Consider the following 20923-nt stretch of genomic DNA (forward strand, 5'->3'; position numbering starts at 1 on the left):
AGTGACATAAAAAGCATGCCAGGCCAGGGCACTACAAGGGCAAGTGAGGGCACTGGGGTGGGGAGGGGGCCCTGAGGGGAGGTGGGATACTGCTTCAGACTCACTTCCAGGACCTGGCAGCTTCCCCTGGTCCGGCAGACGGGAGTAGTGTAGATCACAGCTGGACTGGAGATTAATGGCAGGTGAAGTGGAAGCAGCACACGTGGGCCGTATGGCCCACGAACACCCCGGCTCACCGTGGGGTAGAACTTTCTCCGCACCCTGCAACCTCTGAGACTGAAGGAGGAAGAAAAGGAAATCCACATGCAAGAGGCCTGGGCAGTCAGGCGTCTGACCGCCATGGTGCCCATCCAGTCCCGAGTGCGAGTCACCGAGAATCCCCCTGTGTTTCTGCTGGCTGCATGGCTACTCCTTGCTGCTTCCACCGTAAGCCTACAGACACCCAAGGGGTATCAGTGGATGTGTCCCATGTGGTCCACATCTGTTTACTGCAGGAGCTGTGCCACACCTGGCAGAGGGGTTCTGAGGTCCACTTGAGTCACGTGGGCCCAGATGTCAGGCCCCCCGAGGCCGACAAGCACAGGTGGGGCTGGGGAGGGACACTGCCTGGCTGAGCAACCCACAGAGTCCGTCTCCAGCCGCAGGCCCCACGACCTGGCCCTCCCCAGCTGCCCGAGCACCGTCTCTCGCCAGGCAGGTGGGAAGAGGCTTGGGTGGCATTAACGGGCTGGGCTGTGGAGTCACACTGCCCGGGTTTGAATCCCAGTTCTGCCGCTTATGGGCTGTGGTCTTGGGCAAACAGCTTCAAGTCTCTGACCCTCAGCTTCCTCATGGAGATCTCGGCCACTCTGCTGGGATGCCCTGTAGACCTCTGCAGTCAGACACACCCCTCAGACCACACTATGATACAGGCAGACTAGCATTTTTGAGGCCCAACTGGGTGCTGCTTCTGTGCTAACACACAACATCCCTCCCAGGTCGTTGTTATTGTTCCCACTTTTTAGGTGGAGAATCTGAGACCCAGAGCACTAGAGTAACCTGCCCAAGGTCACATAGCCAGTGAGGGTCAGAGGTAGGATTTGCACCCAGCCTGGACTGATGCCACAGCCTGTCCCCTTGGCCAGCAAGGTCTCCTGCCCCTGTCAAATAGGTGTGACTCAGAAAACAGAAGCCCTCGGGGGTTTCATAGAGAGGGAATTTAATACAGGGAATTTGTTACACACATGATGGAAGTAACTAGATACCAAAATGGGAATGAATGGTGAGGGAGGGGACAGATGCTCTGGCTCCACCATGTCTCCCGCCCCCCAAACTCTCCCCCGCTGGACCCACCCACGATCCAGAGGAGGCAGGGCTAGGACGTGTTGGCGGAGGGACCCGGAGGATGCAGGCCGTGACTGCACAGAGCAGCAAAATGCTCTGTTCCAGGGATGCCTCCTAGGAGGCCAGCCCTGAACTGAGTCTTGAGAAATGTAGTGTTAGCGAGCAGGACCCTATAGGGCCTTCCTGGGACAACACCCCCCTCCCCATGTCCTCCACCTGCCTCTTGTCTGTAGAAAAACCTTACCCAAAGAATATATTTAATCAGAGAAATGAGAGAATGCGGAAAGAAAGGAAAACAGTCAAGCAAGGCAAAACAACGATGGTTTAGCCATTAAAGTCAAGGACCTTTAGCTCCTCCTCAAGGGCTATAGATACTATTCTGAGCCGTGTCCCCTGAGCTGTTCTGCAGATACTGAAGCCCCCACCAGGTGGGAGATATTAACTGTCTGCTGCCCACTAGCACGTAGGCCCAGACCAGCTGGAACCAGAAGGTTGATGCCGCTGACTCCCGGTTACCTCACCACCAGCCAATCAGAAGGATGTCCACGAGCTGACCACACCCCCACAGCCCTCTCCTCAGCACGTAGCCCCTTCCTCTTTCCCCTATAGAATCTCCGAGCAAAACCTGGGGAGTGGGGAGCTGGTTCTTTGGGACATGAGTCCACCTTCTCCCCAGGATTGCCGGCTTCCTCAGTAAAGCCATCTTTCCTTTTACGCAACACTTGTCTCTCAGTATTGGATGCCTGAGCGACAAGCAGCTGAACCCGGGTTTGGTAACAGTAGGAGTTTGACAGGAGAATAAAGGTCATTCCAGAGGAAGGGGTGGATAGAAGCAGAGGCACAGAGTCAGTTTTGCGGGAGTGACCTGAGACCTGGTGCCATGGAAACACACAGCTCCTGTCCTCAGGCTGGACCACCTGTACCTCTGACACCCCTCCTGGGCTGGGGCCCCCCATCTTAGGAGTCCCCACTTCCCACCTTAGAAGCTCTCTCTCCCGCCTCTCTTGCAGTCAGGGTGGAGGTGGGACCCTTAGGCTCCTACCTATGAGACATGAAGTGTGGGCAGGTGACCCAGGTTCTGAGGATGAAAATCACACATCAGGACCCCCATCACAGCCAAGGGGTCTCGTCCAGGACACACCTGCAGCCAGCTTTGGGCTCGCTCCTGGTCACACCATCTCTCAGCCTGGCTCCCACGCCCTGCAGATTCGGGGAGCCCCCCTGCCCCTTTCCCCTTTAACTGGCTACTGTTGATTTCTGTTTCTGTTCCCAAGAGCTCTGACTGCCACACCTTCTTCAAGGAGGAAAATAAGCTCACGTGTTGTTAACAAGGGATTGGATTTTCTCCTTTCGGGTTGCCTTTTTTCCAGATTCCTAAAGTCTCGTTAGAACAGGTGTTGCTTGAGATGAACCCTCTCAGAACTCTGTGCTCTCCCATCTCAGTCGCTGGTTCACAGAGCCTGTTGTGGCTTCTAGACCCCAAACTCAGTGCCCAGCTCTCTCTTCCGTGGCTCTGACAGCTAGGAGGGAGGCCGGGCTGCAGAGTCAGGCAGCGGCTGGATCAGTAGATTGTGAGAGTCCTGGGGGTGGGGGAGACACTTGTCTGCTCAGGGCACCCGACACCAGCTGCTGTAACGTATACTCCCCCATACATACACACGTGTGCACACACACACAAATCCCTTGTGTGGCTTAACACAATAGAACTTCCTGCCTTGTACGAAGAACACTGTGGTTACTGCCTGTTGGCTCCCACCCCTCCAGGGGTGATTCAGGGATTCTTGCTCCTTCCACCCGCGGGTTTCCCCCCTCCCACTCGTGGAACTGGTCTCCCCACCCACTAATCCTGCCTTGGGATTAGCAGACCCAGGAGCTGCTGGGACTCCCACTGGCACTACAGTACTGGCCTGCCTGCAAACTGTCCAGAGGATCCCAGAGGGCCCTACATCCCCTTGTCAATCTATAAATCTCCGAGATGCGTGGGCAGAAATGGTGGCCACGGTCAAATGTCAAGGAGGGGTCTCCTGCTGTTTTGGGGGGAAAGGCGGCCCTCAGCCGGGAAGGCAGAGGGCAGACCCTGGTGCCCGTGGCCACAACAGCTGGTGAATCTGGGCGATTTAACCGGGATCCCTCCCTCTTTTTACTGACAGATTTGTCACTCTGCCTTTCTTTTATGTCTCATGCACCCTCTGGAGCGGTGGTTCTCCAACCTGAACCAGCACCGCAATCACCTCCTGGAGGGCTTGTTACAGCCCAGATCTCCGGGCCCGAAGCTTCTGCTTCGGCCAGGCAGAACATCTGCTTTTCTAACGAGTTCCCAGCATGTGTGATGCTGCCGCCCGATACCACACTTTTAAGAGCCGCTCCTCTAGAAAGTGAGGTCCACTCCGCAGCAAGGACCAGGTATATTTTTGTACCACGAGCAACCTGGTGCCCGGTGAAAAAAATGAATCAGAGAATGAAGGAAAATGAGCAGAAGCGGGGCGGAGTGGTGAAGACCGAGAAAGGAAAGAAACCTGGGCCGGGCGCTTGCTCTGAGCTGCGCAGCCCCCCTGCGGCTCGTGGGCAGCAGGGCCCCCGCAGCCTTTGTGACGTCACAGCCCCGCCTGCCGGGAGAATGGTTGCCATGGCGACGTAAACGGAAGGCCCGGTCTCGGGGAGACGAGTCCAGGTGCGCAGAGGCTTCGGAGCGAGCGCGGTCTTGCGGAGCCCGTGAGTGCGCGCTGGACCCGGGCTGGGGGCGTGCGGGGTCGGGGCGGAGTGTGTGCGGGGCGGGGCCGCGTGGAGTCGGGGGCGGACACCTCGGGCGCCCTTCCAAGCCCCCGTTGCAACGCTCTCCCCCTTCCTTGCCCGTACTTTCCTGGCCTTATCACATACCCAGCCATCTGGGCACCCTTCTTGCCTCTCGGCCCGGTCACCCTTGCCGTAGGCCCGACGGCCCAGACGGGGGTGTGGGGGGACCCCGTCCTGCCCGAGTACACGGTTCCGTTCGTGGAGGCTGCAGCCGGAATGTGGCTGGAAGGGTGCAAGTTTTGGAGTCGAGGAATCTTGGACTGGAGTCCCAGCCTGGGCCCTTCCTGGCTGTGTGCCTTCGGACAGCTTGCCGCTTTGCCTCCGCCTCTGCAAAATGCAAACTCGTTCAGTACATACTTAAGAAGCGCCATGGCGGGGCCAGACGCTTGAGAAGCCACGAATCAGTGCCTCACCCCGCCCTCATGGAGCTTACGTTCTAGGGGCAGATAGGCAATCAACCGATTGTCAAAGTGATAAATCAAGTATTGGTAACTGGTCAAATGGGAGTGGATGGGGTGTTGAGAAGATGCTTCTCCGGAGGGGTGACGCTTGAGCTCAGGTCTGGGTGTGGGGGAGGCCTGATCTGAGAACAGGAAGACTAGGTAGGGCGGCTGGAACCGAGCCAAGGAGGGGAGCGAGGCCGTACGGAACGCCAGGAACTGCAGGTGTGGGCCTCGTGGCGCGCCTTCAGGGAGCGCCGCTGTCCTCAGCCACCCCGCGCGTGGGGCGGGGGCTGGGGGCGTGCCCAGCGGGCTCAGGCCTCGTCTCTCTCCCCAGGTTGGAATCTGCTTTAGCCAATGGCAAGCTTCTCGGTGAGGGCTCCCTCCTTCGCCCGGATGTCAAAGGTCCTGCCTCCTATGGTCTCCAAGGGCATAAGTTTCAACAGTAAGTTCTGGGCTGGGGTGGGCTCTCTCAGCGTCAAAGGCAGCCTTGGGGGTCTGCACAGTGAGGCCTAGATGTAATCAAGGGCCACAGTGATTCTAAATCAGGCCGTGAACCAGAAATCCCAGGTTTGCCAGGTTCCCTAGAAACTGCATGTTTTGCTTCCTAGGGCCACTGTAACAAAGCCCCCCCCCCCCCCAGGCCAGGCGCTTAAATAACAGAAGTGTGTCTTTTCACAGTGTCACAATCGAGGTGTCGTGGGCAGGGCTGGTTCCTTTCTGCGGCCGTGAGGGGGGGACTCTGTCCTATGCTCTCTCGCAGCTTCTGGGGGTTTGCTGGCGATCTTTGGGGTTCTTGGGCGTGTAGAAGCATCAGCTCAGTGTGTACCTTCGTCTTCACGTGGCGTTCTACGTGTGTGTGTTCCAAATAGCGCCTTTTTCTTGAGGACAGGAGGCATATGGTATCAGGCAACCACAGTAGCCCAGCATGACCTGGTCTTAGTTACATCTGCAGCCACCCTGTTTCTGAACAGGCTCACATTCTGAGGTCCTGGGAGTTAGCATTTCAGATATTCAAAAGCATTCGTCTTAGGGGGGACAGAATGCACCCCAAAACAGGCTTTGAGGAAAGTGCCGCCGTGGAGGTGGGGCTCTCAGCTTTGTGCAGACCGGCCCCCGTGCGAAGCCCCTCCCCCTCTGGAGGCACACGTGCGCGGCCAGGTGCTCCCGCTGAGTGGCACGTGAGAGGCCGCTGGGGCTGAGGGGGCCGGAGGGACAACACGTCCACTGTCTGCGCGCTGTGCATTTCTTCATCTTTTGGTTTAATTTTCCTGTGGTTCGGATTCAAAAGTGTGTCGATAGCCGCCCTTGTGACAAGCCCTACCTGCCTCCCAACGTGGCGGCTGCCATGTCTCTGTCTCCCTCCACGCGTGACACCCGCCACGCTCACGCCTTGTGCACGTACAAGCAAATGCACACAGAGACGGCCTGTCCTTTCTCACACAAACGGCCACACAGCCGCGACGCTCCCTGAGCCTTGCTTCCCGTTAACCCAGACGTTGTGGAGACTGTTCTCTATCACAATGTCGAGCTCCCTTACACCTTTAGTGCTTGCAGCAAATAGCGACCCCACGTGTGCAGGTAGCATAATTCTTTAACCAGTTCGCTGTTGGTGGGCTGCTGTCAGCAGCGGTCGCGCTTTTACACCATGTGCTCTGCCTCTCACTTACTCTGCTCCCTAGTAAATTGAAGAATGAAGGCTGAAATGGGGTTACCAAAAAAAGAAAAAAAAAGATAGCTCTGCAATGTTTACAGATAACAAATCAACTCTAAATGCACACACCCAAAACAATGCAACACAGGGGCGCTCTCACAAGACAATTGAAAACTTTATAAACTATGCTGATTGACTCTATGGTACCAGGGGCTGGTTAGATGGCGGGCACCCTGTGACCCTCAAGGTTCTGTGATCACACCCGTGGAGGTGACAAGCAAGCAGGAGGCGTCCCTGAGCTGGGTGGCCTGGTCTGGGTTGAGGGTCTGTGCATTAGGGAGGAAACCAGGCCAGGCCAGCACGGCCAAGCTGACAGACCCAGGGCACCGGCAGGCTGGGCTGGGCAGGGGTGCTGAGCAAGGCGGGTGAGGGAAGTCGACCTGGGTGAGGGTGTGTCGACTGGGGCTCAAGCCAGGAAGACTGCTGAGCCTGGCATCCTGGGTTCGGCTACAGGAGCTGGCGACCACGGTGGGGGCCAGGAACAGTCTGAGCCCTCTGCGGGGGAGGGGCTTGGGGACACTGAACTCCGAGTCTGGGCCAGGTGCAGATGGGGGGTCTGGACCCCAGCCGCAGCCAGAGGCCGCGGGCAGGGGCACTGGCGTCAGACACACCTGTTCGCTCGGGTCGCCTCGGTCAGCCTCAGCTGCCCCATCTGTGGAGGAGGAACAGCCTGTCTTCCCGAGGGCTGCCGTGGGGCGGGAGGGCTGGGCACACGTGCAGCTCTGCCAACAGTAGGCGCATCCATGTTGCTTGTGCAGTGTCTGCGCTGTTGCTGTTAGCACGCCCACCGCCCATCCTCCAGGGCCTGGGCCGCGTCTGCATGCATGGGGCCAGAGTTGGACGAGATGCTGCAGGCTGCAGGACGAGGGGTGGCCGGGGGTGTGGGCAAGGACTTAGCTGGGATGGAACACGGGAGGAGTGGGCTCTGGGTTTGTTCCTCATTCGCACGTGCTTAGTGAGTGCCGGCTGTGTGTGGGCATGGGTCCTAGGCCCTGGGGGCTCAGATGAGTAGCGCTGATGGAGTTGCCAGTCCTGGGACTTAGGTTGGGGCGAGGGACGCGGACGCTGGGAATCGGGCGATCGTTCTGTATCTGTAGCAGCCGAGGGGGCGGGGAGGTCTCTGGGAGGAAGCAGCATTCGACACCTGTGGGTCACTGTCCTGAAAGATGAACGCATGGAAGGGTGTCCTAGGCAGTGGGCGAGGCCAGCGGAGGCCCTGACATGGGAATGGGCATGAGGGCTTGCGGAAGAGACAGAAGGCCAGTGTGGACCAGCGTGCAGGGCCTTGTGGGCGTAGGGGGACCGCTGGGCTCCGTGGGGATGACGGGGAGGGTTTGAGCAGGACACGGCCCAGTGTCTGGGTTTTACGACTCTGTGGCTGGGGTGCCATTCCATCCCCCTTGGGCAGGGGGCCACTGGCCGCGGCTCCCTCGAGACCCTGGGCAAGGCCTGGCCCTGGCACAGAGGGCAGAGGATGCCTGGTGGGACCTTGGCCTGGCAGAGCGGCCGGCAACGCCAGAGTGGGCCCCAGGCTCCCCAGTCGGGGCTGGCGGGGGCAGGGCTGCAGGACCCCAGTGCAGAGCCCCTTCCGGGAGACCTGGCCTGCAGCTGGTCCCCGCATCTCTGGGGCTCCTCGCGGGGGCGGGGCCTGGGGGCCGTCCCTTTAGCGGCTGAGTGTATTTCCCCGTGTGGGTGGGGGGAGGGGGCTGCTGGGAGGGGGCCTCCCTGCTGAGGCCTGGCTGTGGGGCCTGCGTGCTCTGCCAGTGTGTGTGCACGTGCCTTCCCCCGCCGCTGCTCACCCTGGGCGTGGGGGCCGGGTTCAGTCGTTGACTTTGGCGGTTTAGGAGCCCTGGTTTTAAGTGACCCAACCTTCATCTGGGGAGCTGCAAGATCGGGCCGGGCGTGAGCACAGCTGCTCTGTGCCGGGGTGGGGTGCAGAGGTCGAGGACACGGAGGCGTCGCCTGCTTTCGGAGAGTTTGGGGGGACGGTGATAGGCAGCTCTCCTCTCTGTGCTCGTCCCGTTCGCGCCACTGGCCGCCTGTGCTGCTGGGACAGACCTGCAGGGTCCCCTGCCCAGAAGGCCCTCCCCCTGGGGCTCCCTCCCCCTCACTCCCTTCAGGATTTTATTCAGCTGTGAGGCCCCGCAGTGAGCCCCGCGTGCAGTTCAATCACGGGGCGGCCGCACCTTCCCCGCGCTTCTCCTTGCTGTGCCCTGCTTCATTCCGTCCTTAGCACGTCCCCCGACCTGCCTGGCCTTTCCCTACTTACCTTGTTTATCTCTCTCCCCGGTAGAGTGTCGGCTCCGTGAGGGCAGGGGCTGCTCTGTACCCCTTACGCTGCTGCGTCTCCAGAACCCGGCACCTAAAAAGCCTTCAGTAAAATTCTGTTAGGCTGCAAGGTTTCCCCAAAGACCAGGCGCTTTCAACAGTGCCTTTCAACACCGTGCTGAGGTTCACCAGGGCATTTAGACAAGGAAGGGAAGTAAAAGGGCTTCAGATGGGGACGGAAGAGGGGAGACTCTCTGTTCACAGATCCTATATGTAGAGAATCCCCGGGAATCCCCAAGAAAGCTATCTGTGCTAATACAGGAATTGAGCAACATTGCAGGGTACAAGATCAACACTCAGGAATTAGTTGTGTTTCTATACACCAGCAGTGCACCATCCAACATGGAAATTAAGGGGCAGTTCCGTCCACACTGGCGTCTAGAAGAACAAAAGATCTGTGAATGGGGTGACATCACGGGAGGCGACCCAGCAGGAAGACCTGGGAGTCACTCTCTCCACACAGACGAGTATCGAGCAGGCAGGAACTGTCAGAACCCCGGACGAGCTCCGCAGCTTCCAGGAGAGAACTAAATGGAGAGGCTGGGAGATCCTGGTGACCTTTGGCATTTGGTGGAGGGGCCGCCAGTCCCCAGTCTCTGGTCCCGGAGCAGTGGGGAGGGTGGCCTGAGTTCCCGCCGTGGCTTGTGGGTGCCAGGGTGGGCAACAAGGACCTTGTCGTCCCAGATCGGGGCTGTGTGTTTGATTGCTGAGGGGCCACGCAGAGGCTGGTCATTATTTCAGCCCCACAGCTGCCATCACTTCCCTGCCATGTCTGTTGGGGGATTTAGAAACGGGGCCCCTTCCCTGGCTTTGGGAGCCAGACACTTAAGGAAAGCTTTGATGAGAGGTTAATATCCAAAATACACGGAGAGCCCTAAAACTCAACAACGAGTAAAAACAGACAACCCAGTTAGAAAGTGGGCAAAGAACTTAATAGACGTTTCTCCACAGAAGAGGTGCAGGTGGCCAACAAGCACAGAGCAAGCAGCGACACGTCGTTAGCAGGGGCTCCCCGCTCCCTTCCTCTTGGGCTGTGGGCATGGCTGCTTCCCCCATGCCCCACTGAGCCCAGGCTGGCAGGGGAGCTGGTGGCCGGGTTAGAGTTGCCTGCAGGGGAAGGGTGGGCATCCCAGGAACTAAAGGCTTGTGACTTTCCTGTACCCGAGGGCTGTGAGGGAACACTCACACCCCTGCACGTTTTCCTTCGTTTGTGCCAGTTCCTCAACTGCTTCCACTGGGTACCAGGACGGCTGTGGGCCGAACCAGCCTCGTGAGGTTGGGATTCAGGGGTGGAAGGCAGAAGGAAGCAACAGGTGACTCGGGTGCTTTCAGAGAGGAAGACAGGAGCTGGGAGACAAGCAAATTCACACTGTCTGGTGTGGCAGGAGTTGGGGAGCCCCTCTGTGCAAAGGCCCTGGGGCAGGAACCATCCATCCTGTGTGAGGGGCCCAGGGAGGCTGGGTGGCTGAAGTGCGGGGGGCAGGGGACGAGGCAGAGCGGCTCAGCGAGCACCCCCCGGGGCTTGATCTGGGCAGCCGCCCTCCACGTGCACATCCATTTAACCGTCCACATCCACGCCCTGTGCCCACGGAATGACACACCAGCACCCACCACATCTCCTCTACTGAGGGCTAATTCCCTTTCCAGTGTTCGCTTTTCCCTCCGGCACGGCAGTCGACACCTGTGCGTGATTCCCACGTGTCTTTGGGATAAACTAGAAGGGGGATGGCGGGTCAGAGGGCCAGGCACAGGACCCAGGCTGGCCGCTCGGAACAACACCCAGGAAGCAGAGCTCAGGGCGGCGCTGGGGGTGGCGGGAGGACGCCTGGAACGCACCCCTCGTTCTCTGGTTCTGCCAGAGGGGAGAGTGGAACTGGGGGCTGCTGGGCAGCACCTGCTATCTCGAGGGTCTCGCCCTGATCCCTGCGGAGCCCCAGCCCAAGGATGGGGAGGGCCTGACCCCATTCACAGCCCCGTCGGGAAGCACAGATCCACGCCTTTCTCTCGTGGCACCGGGGCCACGGGCGTTTCCAGAGGGCAGCACTGCCCAGGGGGTCGGGGCCAGCAGGTGTCGGGCCTGTGACGTCCCCGCTCGGCCTCGGGTGACACCCAACTCTCGCGTCTTGTCTCCTCGGTTCCTGAGGAGCAGCACGGGTCTCCCGAGCTTTGTGGGGACTGGACGTGGCGACCGGTCTGGGGCTGAGCCTGGGGAGGCGCGAGACGGTGTGAGCTGCCATAGTCCCACGGGAGAGAGGGCGGCCGGACCCCGGGAAGAAGCCGGGTGGGGGCAGGACGTGGGAAGGGCGGGCGTGTGGGCGCGGGCCCCGGTGGCGGGAAAGGCACGTCGAGGATGAGCGCTGGGCCTCGGGGGTCAAGCAGGGCCTGGGGGGCAGCGGAGGCTGGTGAGGGGCAGGTGCTGAGGGGAGTAGGAGGGGGCCTGGGGGCACGTCTGGGGGAAGCTTGGGGCACCGCTTTTGCTGAGATGCAGGCGCCTGCAGGACCTTCTGGGGATGCCTGGCGAGCAGAGGAGCTCTGGGGGATTCAGTGCTGATGTGGGAGCGTCATCCCAACAGACCAGCAGGCCCCTCTCCCCCTCGTCATCCCCTTGGCTCCAGCAGTCCCTTTGCTGCTTGCCTGCTGCTGGTGCTGTGGTGTCAGCGGACAAGAGAGCAGTGGGCAGGGGGTCTCCGCGTCTTCCGCTGCAGCCCTCGGAAGCCCTGGGAGGCTCGCGGCCCAAGGGCTGGCTGGGTGGGCAGCAAAGGCTTAGGGGCCGTGGCCTCCATGAAAAACAGTCCCGCTCTGCCCTTAGGAGCAAAGAGAGGGGTGCCAAAAGGGACGCACAAGACGCCTTCTGTGCGCCAGACACGTGTGCTAGGAATTTTTGTGGCCATTCTCTTGCACAATTCTCACAGCCTCCTGGCAAAGTCAGCATAATCCTCTCCAATGTGGAAACTGAGGGTCAGCTGGTAGGGGAGACCGTGGGACTGGAGCCCTAGTAACTGGGGTCTCCCCAGCCTCACACTGTGTTCACAGCTGTACCAAGCCAATGAGTCATTTGCTGTGGCCCTCACTTTTGTGTTTCACCAGAGAAGAGCCCGGAATCCATGGACAATAGTTCTTCTTCAGTCATTGAAGAAAAAAAGAAACATGGGGAAAAAACCAAAGGTAATTCTGCAGCTGGGAGTTGAGGTCCCAGTTGGTGGGAGGCAGACTCTCTCCCTCAGCACCCAGATGCCTTCAGACCTAGTTTTCAGTGTGACGGACAGAGAGAAATGCTTCTGTTTCCATTCGGAATTGGGTTACTGAAACGTGAAATGATAGGAACATAAACCACAAAGTAGGGTTTATTTTTCCTCCTGTAATGAGAAACGTGGGAGGCAGACCAGGGCTCCATGGAGCTCCACCAACGGCAGTTCTACAAAATCTTCCAGGTCACCAGGTCCCAAGTCTTTCTGATCCACCATCTTTATTTTCAGGCCTTTCAACCACAAGGTTGTCACATGGTCACAAAATGGCTGTGGCAGCTCCAGCCATCATATCTGATTCCAGGCAGAGAGAAGGAGCAAAGGGAAGGGCAAAATTGCCCACCTGCTAACTCAGATCTTGGAAGACCTCTTCCCCAGAAGCCCCACCCAGCAGTTGCTGCCTGCACTCCATTGGTTACGGTCCCATCAGTGTCTGCAAGGGAGTCTCAGAAGTGTAGCTTTTCAGTGAGGCACGTGATTGCCACCTGTTAGGAGAAGGAAGAGGAGGCAGCTGGCTGCATGTGCCTCATCCTCTGAGCCCCTGCTGTGTCCTCCACGCCTTGGCTTCCTGGACTCCCTCCTGGTTCCTTTGCTGTCCCCACCCCCAACCCGGCCTTACAGGCCAGTCTGATCCTTCCGCAGAGATGTGCAGATGTGAGCATTCTCCCCGAGCCTGCCCTTCCCAGGCCGAGCTCCCACCCTGGGGCCAAGCTTCCCAGTCCACCCTGCACCAACCCCAATTCCTCTTTGTTTTAGTTATCAAAATCCAAACCTGCCCAGAAGTAGAGACTGAAGTCCAATGAACTTGTGTGCTCGTTGCCAGATTGGAAGCAGACAGGATTTTGCCACATTTGCTTCATCTGTCCTTTTTCTCTGTTTTTTTGTCTTTGCCAGAATATTTTACTTAAAAAAAATTTTTTTTTTATTGAAGTATGGTTGATTTACAGTGTTGTGTTAATTTCTGCTGTACAGCAAAGGACCCAGTTATACACAATATACATTCTTTTTTATATTCTTTTCCACTATGGCTTATCCCAGGGTATGGAATACAGTTCCCTGTGCTATACAGTAGGACCTTGTGGTTTATCCATGCTATATGTAATAGTTTGCATCTACTAACCCCAAACTCCCAGTCCATCCCTCCCCCATACTCCCTCCCCCTTGGCAACCACAAGTCTGTTCTCTATGTCTGTGAGTCTGTTTCGGTTTCATAGAGAGGTTCATTTGTGTCATATTTTAGATTCCACATATCAGTGATATCATATGGTATTTGCCTTTCTCTTTCTGACTTCACTTATGTGATAATCTCTAGATGCATCCACATTGCTGCAGATTTTGCCACAATATTTTAAAGTAAATTCCAGATACGTCATTTCATCCCTACAGTGTGCAGTTTTCAAATGTAGGGATCTTTTCTTACAAGGGATCTTTTCTTACAAGCCCGTAAGCAGTTAACCAGGCCATCGTCAGGTTTACCCAATTGTCTCAAAAACGCCTTCCCATAGAACACTTATTCTAAGCGGGAGTCAGATGAGATCTGAACATCTTCGGTCTCTTTGAATCAAGCTGAGCCCCTTTCCACGTCTTTTCATTTTCTGTGCTTGTAGAGAAATGGCGTTAATTATCCTATAGAACGTCCCCGAGACAAACGTGTCTGTTCGCTTCCTGATGGTGTCACTGAAGCTGTTTCTCTGGGCCCCCCATTTCATTTGGCTGGACATTAACCCAGGATGATTGATAGGATCCGTGTTCCCCTGTGTCTGCAGACTCCCTCCTGGGTGGGCTCTGTGCTTTCAGCTGTCTCGTGGTGGACCACCCAGTGACCTGCGGGTTCAGGTGTGACAGCCTGACCCTGCGTCGCACATCCCACCAGTCATTCACCTGACAGTTTCTTCTACCTGTGATGTTTGCACTGAACTGAACGTTACTTTAAGGGTCAGGGGTGCACACTGTGGTCTGTCTGTGTTTCTTCACTGAGGTATCATTCATTACAGTGAAATGCACAAATCTCAAGGCTACAGTTTGATAAGTTTTGATAAATGTGTACAATTTTGTGTCCAGCCTCCACCCCATATTCACCATCTAGAACTTTTCCATCCATTCCCCCAAGGACAGCCCATGTTCTGCTATCACCATGGAATCCTCTTATCTGCTCCTGACCCTTGTGCAAGTGAAATCACACCCTGTGCTCTTTTGCTTCCGGCTTCTTTCTCAGCATCACATCTGACATGCACGTAGCAGGAGTCCTTCGCTGTTGTGGTGCGTATTCTGCTGTGTACATACGCCAACAATGTGTGTATTCTTCTACAGGTGGACATTTAGGTTGTTTCCAGTTATTAGCTACTCCAAATAATACTGCTGCGAACATTCAGTTTTTAAAAAAAATTTTACTGGAGTATAGTTGATTTACAATTGTTGTGTTAGTTTTAGGTGTACAGAAAAGTGAATCAGTTTTATACATAAACATATATCCACTCTTTTAGATTCTTTTCCTATACAGGCCATTACAGAGTATTGAGTATAGTTCCCTGCGCTATACAGTAGGTCCTTATTAGTTATGTATTTTATATGTAGTAGTGTGTATATGTGAATCCCAATCTCCCAATGTATCCCTCCCCCCACCTTACCCACTGGTAGCCATATGTTTTGTTTTCTACATCTGTAGCTCTATTTCTGTTTTGTAGATAAGTTCATTTGTACCCTTTTTTTAGATTCCACATATAAGCAATATATATTTGCCTTTTTCTTTCTGACTTACTTCACTCAGTATGACAATCTCTAGTTGCATCCATGTTGCTGCAAATGGCATTATTTCATTCCTTCTTATGGTTGAGTAATATTCCATTGTATATATGTACCACATCTTCTTTACCCATTCCTCTGTTAATGGACATTTAGGTTGTTTCCATGTCCTGGGTATTGTAAATAGTGCTGCAATGAACATTGGAGTGCACATGTCTTTTAGAATTATGGTTTTCTCTGGATATATGCCCAGGCATGGGATTGCCTGGGATTGTTTTTTAAGGAACCTCCATGCTCTTCTCCATAGTGGCTGCACCAATTTATTGATACGTTCCCACCGACAGTGTAGGAGGGTTCTGTTTTCTCCACACCCTCTCCAGCGTTTATTGTTTGTAGAGTTTTTGATGATGCCCATTCTGACCAGTGTGAGGCGATACCTCATTGTAGTTTTGATTTGCATTTCTCTAATGATTAGTGATGTTGAGCATCTTTTCATGTGCTTGTTGGCCATCTGTGTGTCTTCTTTGGAGAAATGTCTATTTAGATCTTCCGTCCATTTTTTGATTGGGTTTTTTTTTTTGATATTGCGCTGCATGAGCTGTTTGTGTATTTTAGAGATTAATCCCTTGTCGGTTGCTTCGTTTGCAAATATTTTCTCCCATTCTGAGTGTTGTCTTTTCGTTTTGTTTATGGTTTCCTTTGCTGTGCAGAAGCTTTTAATTAGGTCCCATTAATTTATTTTTGTTTTAATTTTTATTACTCTAGGAGGTGGATCGAAAAAGATATTGCTGTCATTTATGTCAAAGAGTGTTCTGCCTGTGTTTTCCTCTAAGAGTTTATAGTATCTGGCCTTACCTTTAGGTCATTAATCCATTTTGAGTTTATTTTTGTGTATGGTGTTAGGTAATGTTCTAATTTCATTCTTTTACATGCAGCTGTCCAGTTTTCCCAGCACCACTTATTGAAGAGGCTGTCTTTTCTCTATTGTATATTCTTGCCTCCTCTGTCATAGTTTAGGTGACCATATGTGTGTGGGTTTATCTCTGGGCTTTCTATCCTGTTCCAATGTTCTATAATTCTGTTTTTGTGCCAGTACCATACGGTTTTCATGAATGTAGCTTTGTAGTATATTCCAAATTTAGGGAGCCTGATTCCTCCAGCTCCATTTTTCTTTCTCAAGATTGCTTTGGATATTCGTGGTCTTTTGTGTTTCCATACGAATTATAAAATTTTTTGTTCTAATTCTGTGAAAAACGCTATTAGTAATTTGATAGGGATTGCATTGAATCTGTAGATTGCTTTGGGTAGTATAGTCATTTTCACAGTATTGATTCTTCCAATCCCAGCTTTCCATCTGTTTGTGTCATCTTTTATTTCTTTCATCAGTATCTTATAGTTTTCTGAGTTTCTGAGTACAGGTCTTTTGCCTCTGTAGGTAGGTTTATTTGTAGGTATTTTATTCTTTTTGATGTGATGGTAAATGGGATTGTTTTCTTGATTTCTCTTCTGATCTTTTGTTGTTAGTGTATAGGAATGCAAGAGATTTCTGTGTGTTAATTTTGTATCCTGAAACTTTACCAAATTCATTGATGAGCTCCACTATTTTTCTGGTAGCATCTTTAGGATTTTCTATGTATAGCATCATGTCATCTGCAAACAGTGACAATTTTACTCCTTCTTTTCCAATTTGGATTCCTTTTATTTCTTTTTCTTCTCTGATTGCCATGGCTAGGCCTTCCAAAAGTATGTTGAATAATAGTGGCGAGAGTGGACATCCTTGTCTTGTTCCTGATCTTAGAGGAAGTACTTTCAGTTTTTCACCATCGAGTATGATGTTATCTGTGGGTTTGTCATATATGGCCTTTATTATGTTGAAGTAGGTTCCCTCTATTTGCACTTTCTGTAGAGTTTTTATCATAAATTGGTGTTGAATTTTGTCAAAAGCTTTTTCTACATCTATTGAGATGATCATATGATTTTTATTCAATTTGTTAACATGGTGTATCACACTGATTGATTTGCATACATTGAAAAAATCCTTGCATCTCTGGGATAAATCCCACTTGATCATGGTGTATGATCCTTTTAAAGTGTTGTTGGATTCGGTTTGCTAGTATTTTGTTGAGGATTTTTGTGTCATGTTCATCAGTGATATTGGTCTGTAATTTTCTTTTCTTGTGATATCTTTGTCTGGTTTTGGTATCAGGGTGATGGTGGCCTTGTGGAATGATCTTGGGAGTGTTCCTTCCTCTGCAATTTTTTGAAAGAGTTTCAGAAGGATAGGTGTTAACTTTTCTCTAGATGTTTGATAGAATTCTCCTGTGAAGACATCTGGTCCTGGACTTCGTTTTTTGGAAGATTTTAAATCACAATTTCAATTTCATTACTTGTGATTGGCCTGTTCATATTTTTGATTTCTTCCTCATGCAGTCTTGGAAGGTTGTACCTTTCTAAGAATTTGTCCGTTTCTTCCAGCTTGTCCATTTTATTGGCATAGAGTTGCTTGTAGTAGTTTTTTATGATCCTTTGTATTTCTGTGGTGTCCATTGTAACTTCTTTTTCATTGCTAATTTCGTTGATTTGAGTCTTCTCCCTTTTTTTTCTTGATGAGTCTGGCTAAAGTTTTATCAATTTTGTAAATCTTCTCAAAGAACCAGCTTTTAGTTTCATTGATTGTTGCTATTGTTTTCTTTGTCTCTATTTCATTTATTTTTGCTCTGATCTTTATGATTTCTTTCCTTCTACTAACTTTGGGTTTTGTTTGTTCTTCTTTCTCTAGTTGCTTTCGGTGTAAGTTTAGGTTGTTTGTTTGAGATTTTTCTTGTTTTCTTGAGGTAAGATTGTATTGCTATAATACTTCCCTTTAGATCCTGCTTTTGCTGCGTCCCATATGTTTCGGATCATTGTGTTTTCTTTGTCATTTGTCTCTAGGTATTTTTAAATCTCCTCTTTGATTTCTTTAGTGATCCATTAGTTATTTAGTAACATACTGTTTAGCCTCCAGGTGTTTGTGTTTTTTACAATTTTTTTTTCTGTAATTGATTTCTAATCTCACAATGTTGTGGTCAGAAAAGATGCTTGATATGATTTCAGTTTTCTTAAATTTACCAAGGTTTGATTTGTGACCTAAGATGTGATCTATCCTGGAGAATGTTCCATGTGCACTTGAGAAGAAAGTGTAATCTGCTGTTTTTGGATGGAATGTCCTGGAAATATCAATTAAGTGTATCTGGTCTAATGTGTCATTTAAGGCTTGTGTTTCCTTATTAATTTTCTGTCCAGATGATCTGTCCATTGGTGTAAGTGGGGTGTTAAAGTCACACTATTATTGTGTTACTGTCCATTTCCCCTTTTATGGCTGTTAGCATTTGCCTTACATATTGAGGTGCTCCTTTGCTGGGTGCATATATGTTTACAGTTTTTATGTCTTCTTCTTGGATTGATCCCTTGATCATTATGTAGTGTCCTTCCTTGTCTCTTATAACAGTCTTTATTTTAAAGTCTATTTTATCTTATATGATCATTGCTACTCCAGCTTTTTTTTTGATTCCCATTTGCATGGAATATCTTTTTCCATCCCCTCACTTTCAGTCTCTGTGTGTCTCTCCAGATCTGAAGTGGGTCTCTTGTAGACAGCATTTATACGAGTCTTGTTTTTGTATCCATTCAGCGAGCCTGTGTCTTTTGGTTGGAGCATTTAATCCATTTACATTGAAGGTAATTATCGATACGTATGTTCCTATTGCCATTTTCTTAATTGTTTTGGGTTGTTTTTGTAGGTCTTTTTTCTTCCCTTCCTCTTTTGTTCTCTTGTGGTTTGATGACCATCTTTAGTGTTGTGTTTGGGTTGCTTTTGCTTTTTTCTTTCTTTTTTTTTTTAAAAAAATTATTTATTTATTTATATTTGACTGCATTGGGTCTTCGTTGCTGGGCACAGGCTTTCTCTAGTTGCAGCGAGCAGGGGCTACTCTTCATTGTAGTGCAGGGGCTTCTCATTGCGGTGGCTTCTCTTGTGGAGCATGGACTCTAGGCGTGTAGGCTTCAGTAGTTGCAGCACGTGCTCAGTAGTTGTGGCGCGTGGGCTCTAGAGTGCAGGATCGGTAGTTGTGGTGCACGGGCTTAGTTGCTCCTCGGCATGTGGGATCTTCCTGGACCAGGGATCAAACCCACGTTCCCTGCATTGGCAGGCAGATTCTTAACCACTGTGCCACCAGGGAAGTCCCTACTTTTCTTTTTTTTGTGTGTATCTATTGTAGTTTTTTGGCTTGCATTTCCCATGAGCAGTGTATTATATACAAGGTTGTTTTAAGTTGCTGGTCTCTTAATTTCAAATGCAATTCCCATTTCCTGCATTTGTGCTCTCCTCTTCTCATGGTTGCTGGTTTTGATATCATACTTGTGGATGGATGATTTCCTGCCTTTACTGTATGTTTGCCTTTACCAGTGAGCTTTCCCATTTGTTCCTTTCTTGTTTCTACTTGTGGCCTCTTTTTTTTCTCCTCCTGCCTAGAGAAGTTCCTTTAGCATTTGTTGTAAAGCTGGTTTGGTGTGCTGAATTCTCTTAGCTTTTGCTTGTCTGTGAAGCTTTTGATTTCTCTGTTGAATCTGAATGAGCGCCTTGCTGGGTAGAGTAATCTTGGTTGTAAGTTTTTTCCCTTTCATCACTTTAAATATATCCTGCCACTCCCTTCTGGCCTGCAGAGTTTACACTGAAAAATCAGCTGATAACCTTATGGGGATTCTCTTGTATGTTATTTGTTGCTTTTCCCGTGTTGCTTTTAATACTTTTCTTGGTATTTAATTTTTGTTAGTTTGATTAATATGTATCTTGGCATGTTCCTCCTTGGGTTTATCCTGTATGGGACTCTATGCTTCCTGGACTTGGGTGACTATTTCCTTTCCCATGTTAGGGAAGTTTTTGACTCTAATCTCTTCAAGTATTTTCTCGGGCCCTTTCTCTTTTCTTCTTCTTCTGGGACCCCTATAATTTGAATGTTGGTGCATTTAATGTTGTCCCAGAGGTCTCTGAGACTGTCCTCATTTCTTTTCTCTTTCTTTCCTTTTTTTAAAATGTATTATTTATTTATTTATTTTTGGCTGCATTGGGTCTTTGTTGCTGGGCACGGGCTTTCTCTAGTTGTGGTGAGTGGGGGCTACACTTCGTTGTGGTGCATGGGCTTCTCACTGGGGTGGCTTCTCTTGTTGCAGAGCACAGGCTCTAGGCGTGCAGGCTTCAGTAGTTGTGGCACGCGGGCTCTAGGCGTGCAGGCTTCAGTAGTTGTGGCGCACGGGCTCTAGGCGTGCAGGCTTCAGTAGTTGTGGCGCGCGGGCTCTAGGCGTGCAGGCTTCAGTAGTTGTGGCACGCGGGCTCTAGGCGTGCAGGATTCAGTAGTTGTGGCACGCGGGCTCTAGGCGTGCAGGCTTCAGTAGTTGTGGCACGCGGGCTCTAGAGTACAGGCTCAGTAGTGTGGCACACGGGCCCAGCTGCTCCGCAGCATGTGGTATCCTCTCAGACTGGGGCTCGAACCCGTGTCCCCTGCATTGGCAGGTGGATTCTCAACCACTGCGCCACCAGGGAGGCCCCGTAGATGTAGTCTTGATGCGTTTCTGGGGAGAGGTGAACTCCACGTCGTCCTACTCCTCTGCCATCTTGAGGGCCCCCCGCTGTGAACATTCTTGTGTGTGCCATTCTGGGGCTGTTTCCCCTGGGTGTACAGGGAGGAGTGGAATTGCTGGCTGGATGCTAAACTTTCGTAGTTGTTGCTGAACAATCTTCCAGAGCGACTGTAGCTGTTCACAGCCCACCAACAGGTGTGAGGGTTCCAGTTGCTCCATACCTCTCCAACACCAGGCACACATACTTCCTTTCTGTATTACCTGGTCCTTTGGGTGTGCATTAGTATCTCATGTTCCCTGTGACCAGCGAGGGGGATTACTTATGTTTATGGGGCATTGATGACTCTGTGCTGTGAAGCACCTGTTCCTCCTGCTTTCGGCCCACTTTTCTATTGGGTTGTCTGTCTCCTTATTTTAATGATTCCTAGGGGCTCTTTACATATTCTGATTACAAATCATTCGCCAGTTCTGAGTATTGCAAATACCTTCCCCCACTGTGTGGGTTGCCTTCCCTCTCTTGGTGGTGCCTTTTTTTTTTTTTTTTTTGCGGTACGCGGGCCTCTCACTGCTGTGGCCTCTCCCGTTGCAGAGCACAGGCTCCGGACGCGCAGGCTCAGCGGCCATGGCTCACGGGCCCAGCCGCTCCGCAGCATGTGGGATCTTCCCAGACCGGGGCACGAACCCGTGTCCCCTGCATCAGCAGGCGGACTCTCAACCACTAT

The 20923-nt window shown here is 51.8% G+C and overlaps 1 protein-coding gene across 6 annotated transcripts in view; it reads left to right on the forward strand.

Moving 5' to 3' along the window:
• The first annotated feature begins 3988 nt into the window (after positions 1-3988).
• The window catches only part of CFAP100 (cilia and flagella associated protein 100), a 45961-nt gene continuing 29026 nt past the window's right edge, over positions 3989-20923 (forward strand). For 4 of the 6 annotated variants that reach the window (XM_029244369.1, XM_029244372.1, XM_029244373.1 and 1 more), the window contains exons 1-3: positions 4000-4035; positions 4894-5001; positions 11686-11763. In XM_029244369.1, the coding sequence (XP_029100202.1) occupies positions 4914-5001; positions 11686-11763 (166 nt within the window). In that variant the 5' untranslated portion in view covers positions 4000-4035; positions 4894-4913. Of the gene's footprint in view, positions 4036-4568; positions 4605-4893; positions 5002-11685; positions 11764-20923 lie in introns of those variants that run through there. The other 2 variants (XM_029244370.1, XM_029244371.1) reach the window with 2 other exon arrangements.

The sequence above is a fragment of the Monodon monoceros genome, unplaced genomic scaffold, assembly GCF_005190385.1.
Source record: "Monodon monoceros isolate NGI ecotype Baffin Bay Population unplaced genomic scaffold, NGI_Narwhal_1 Super_Scaffold_3, whole genome shotgun sequence".
Taxonomy (NCBI): Eukaryota; Metazoa; Chordata; class Mammalia; order Artiodactyla; family Monodontidae; genus Monodon; species Monodon monoceros.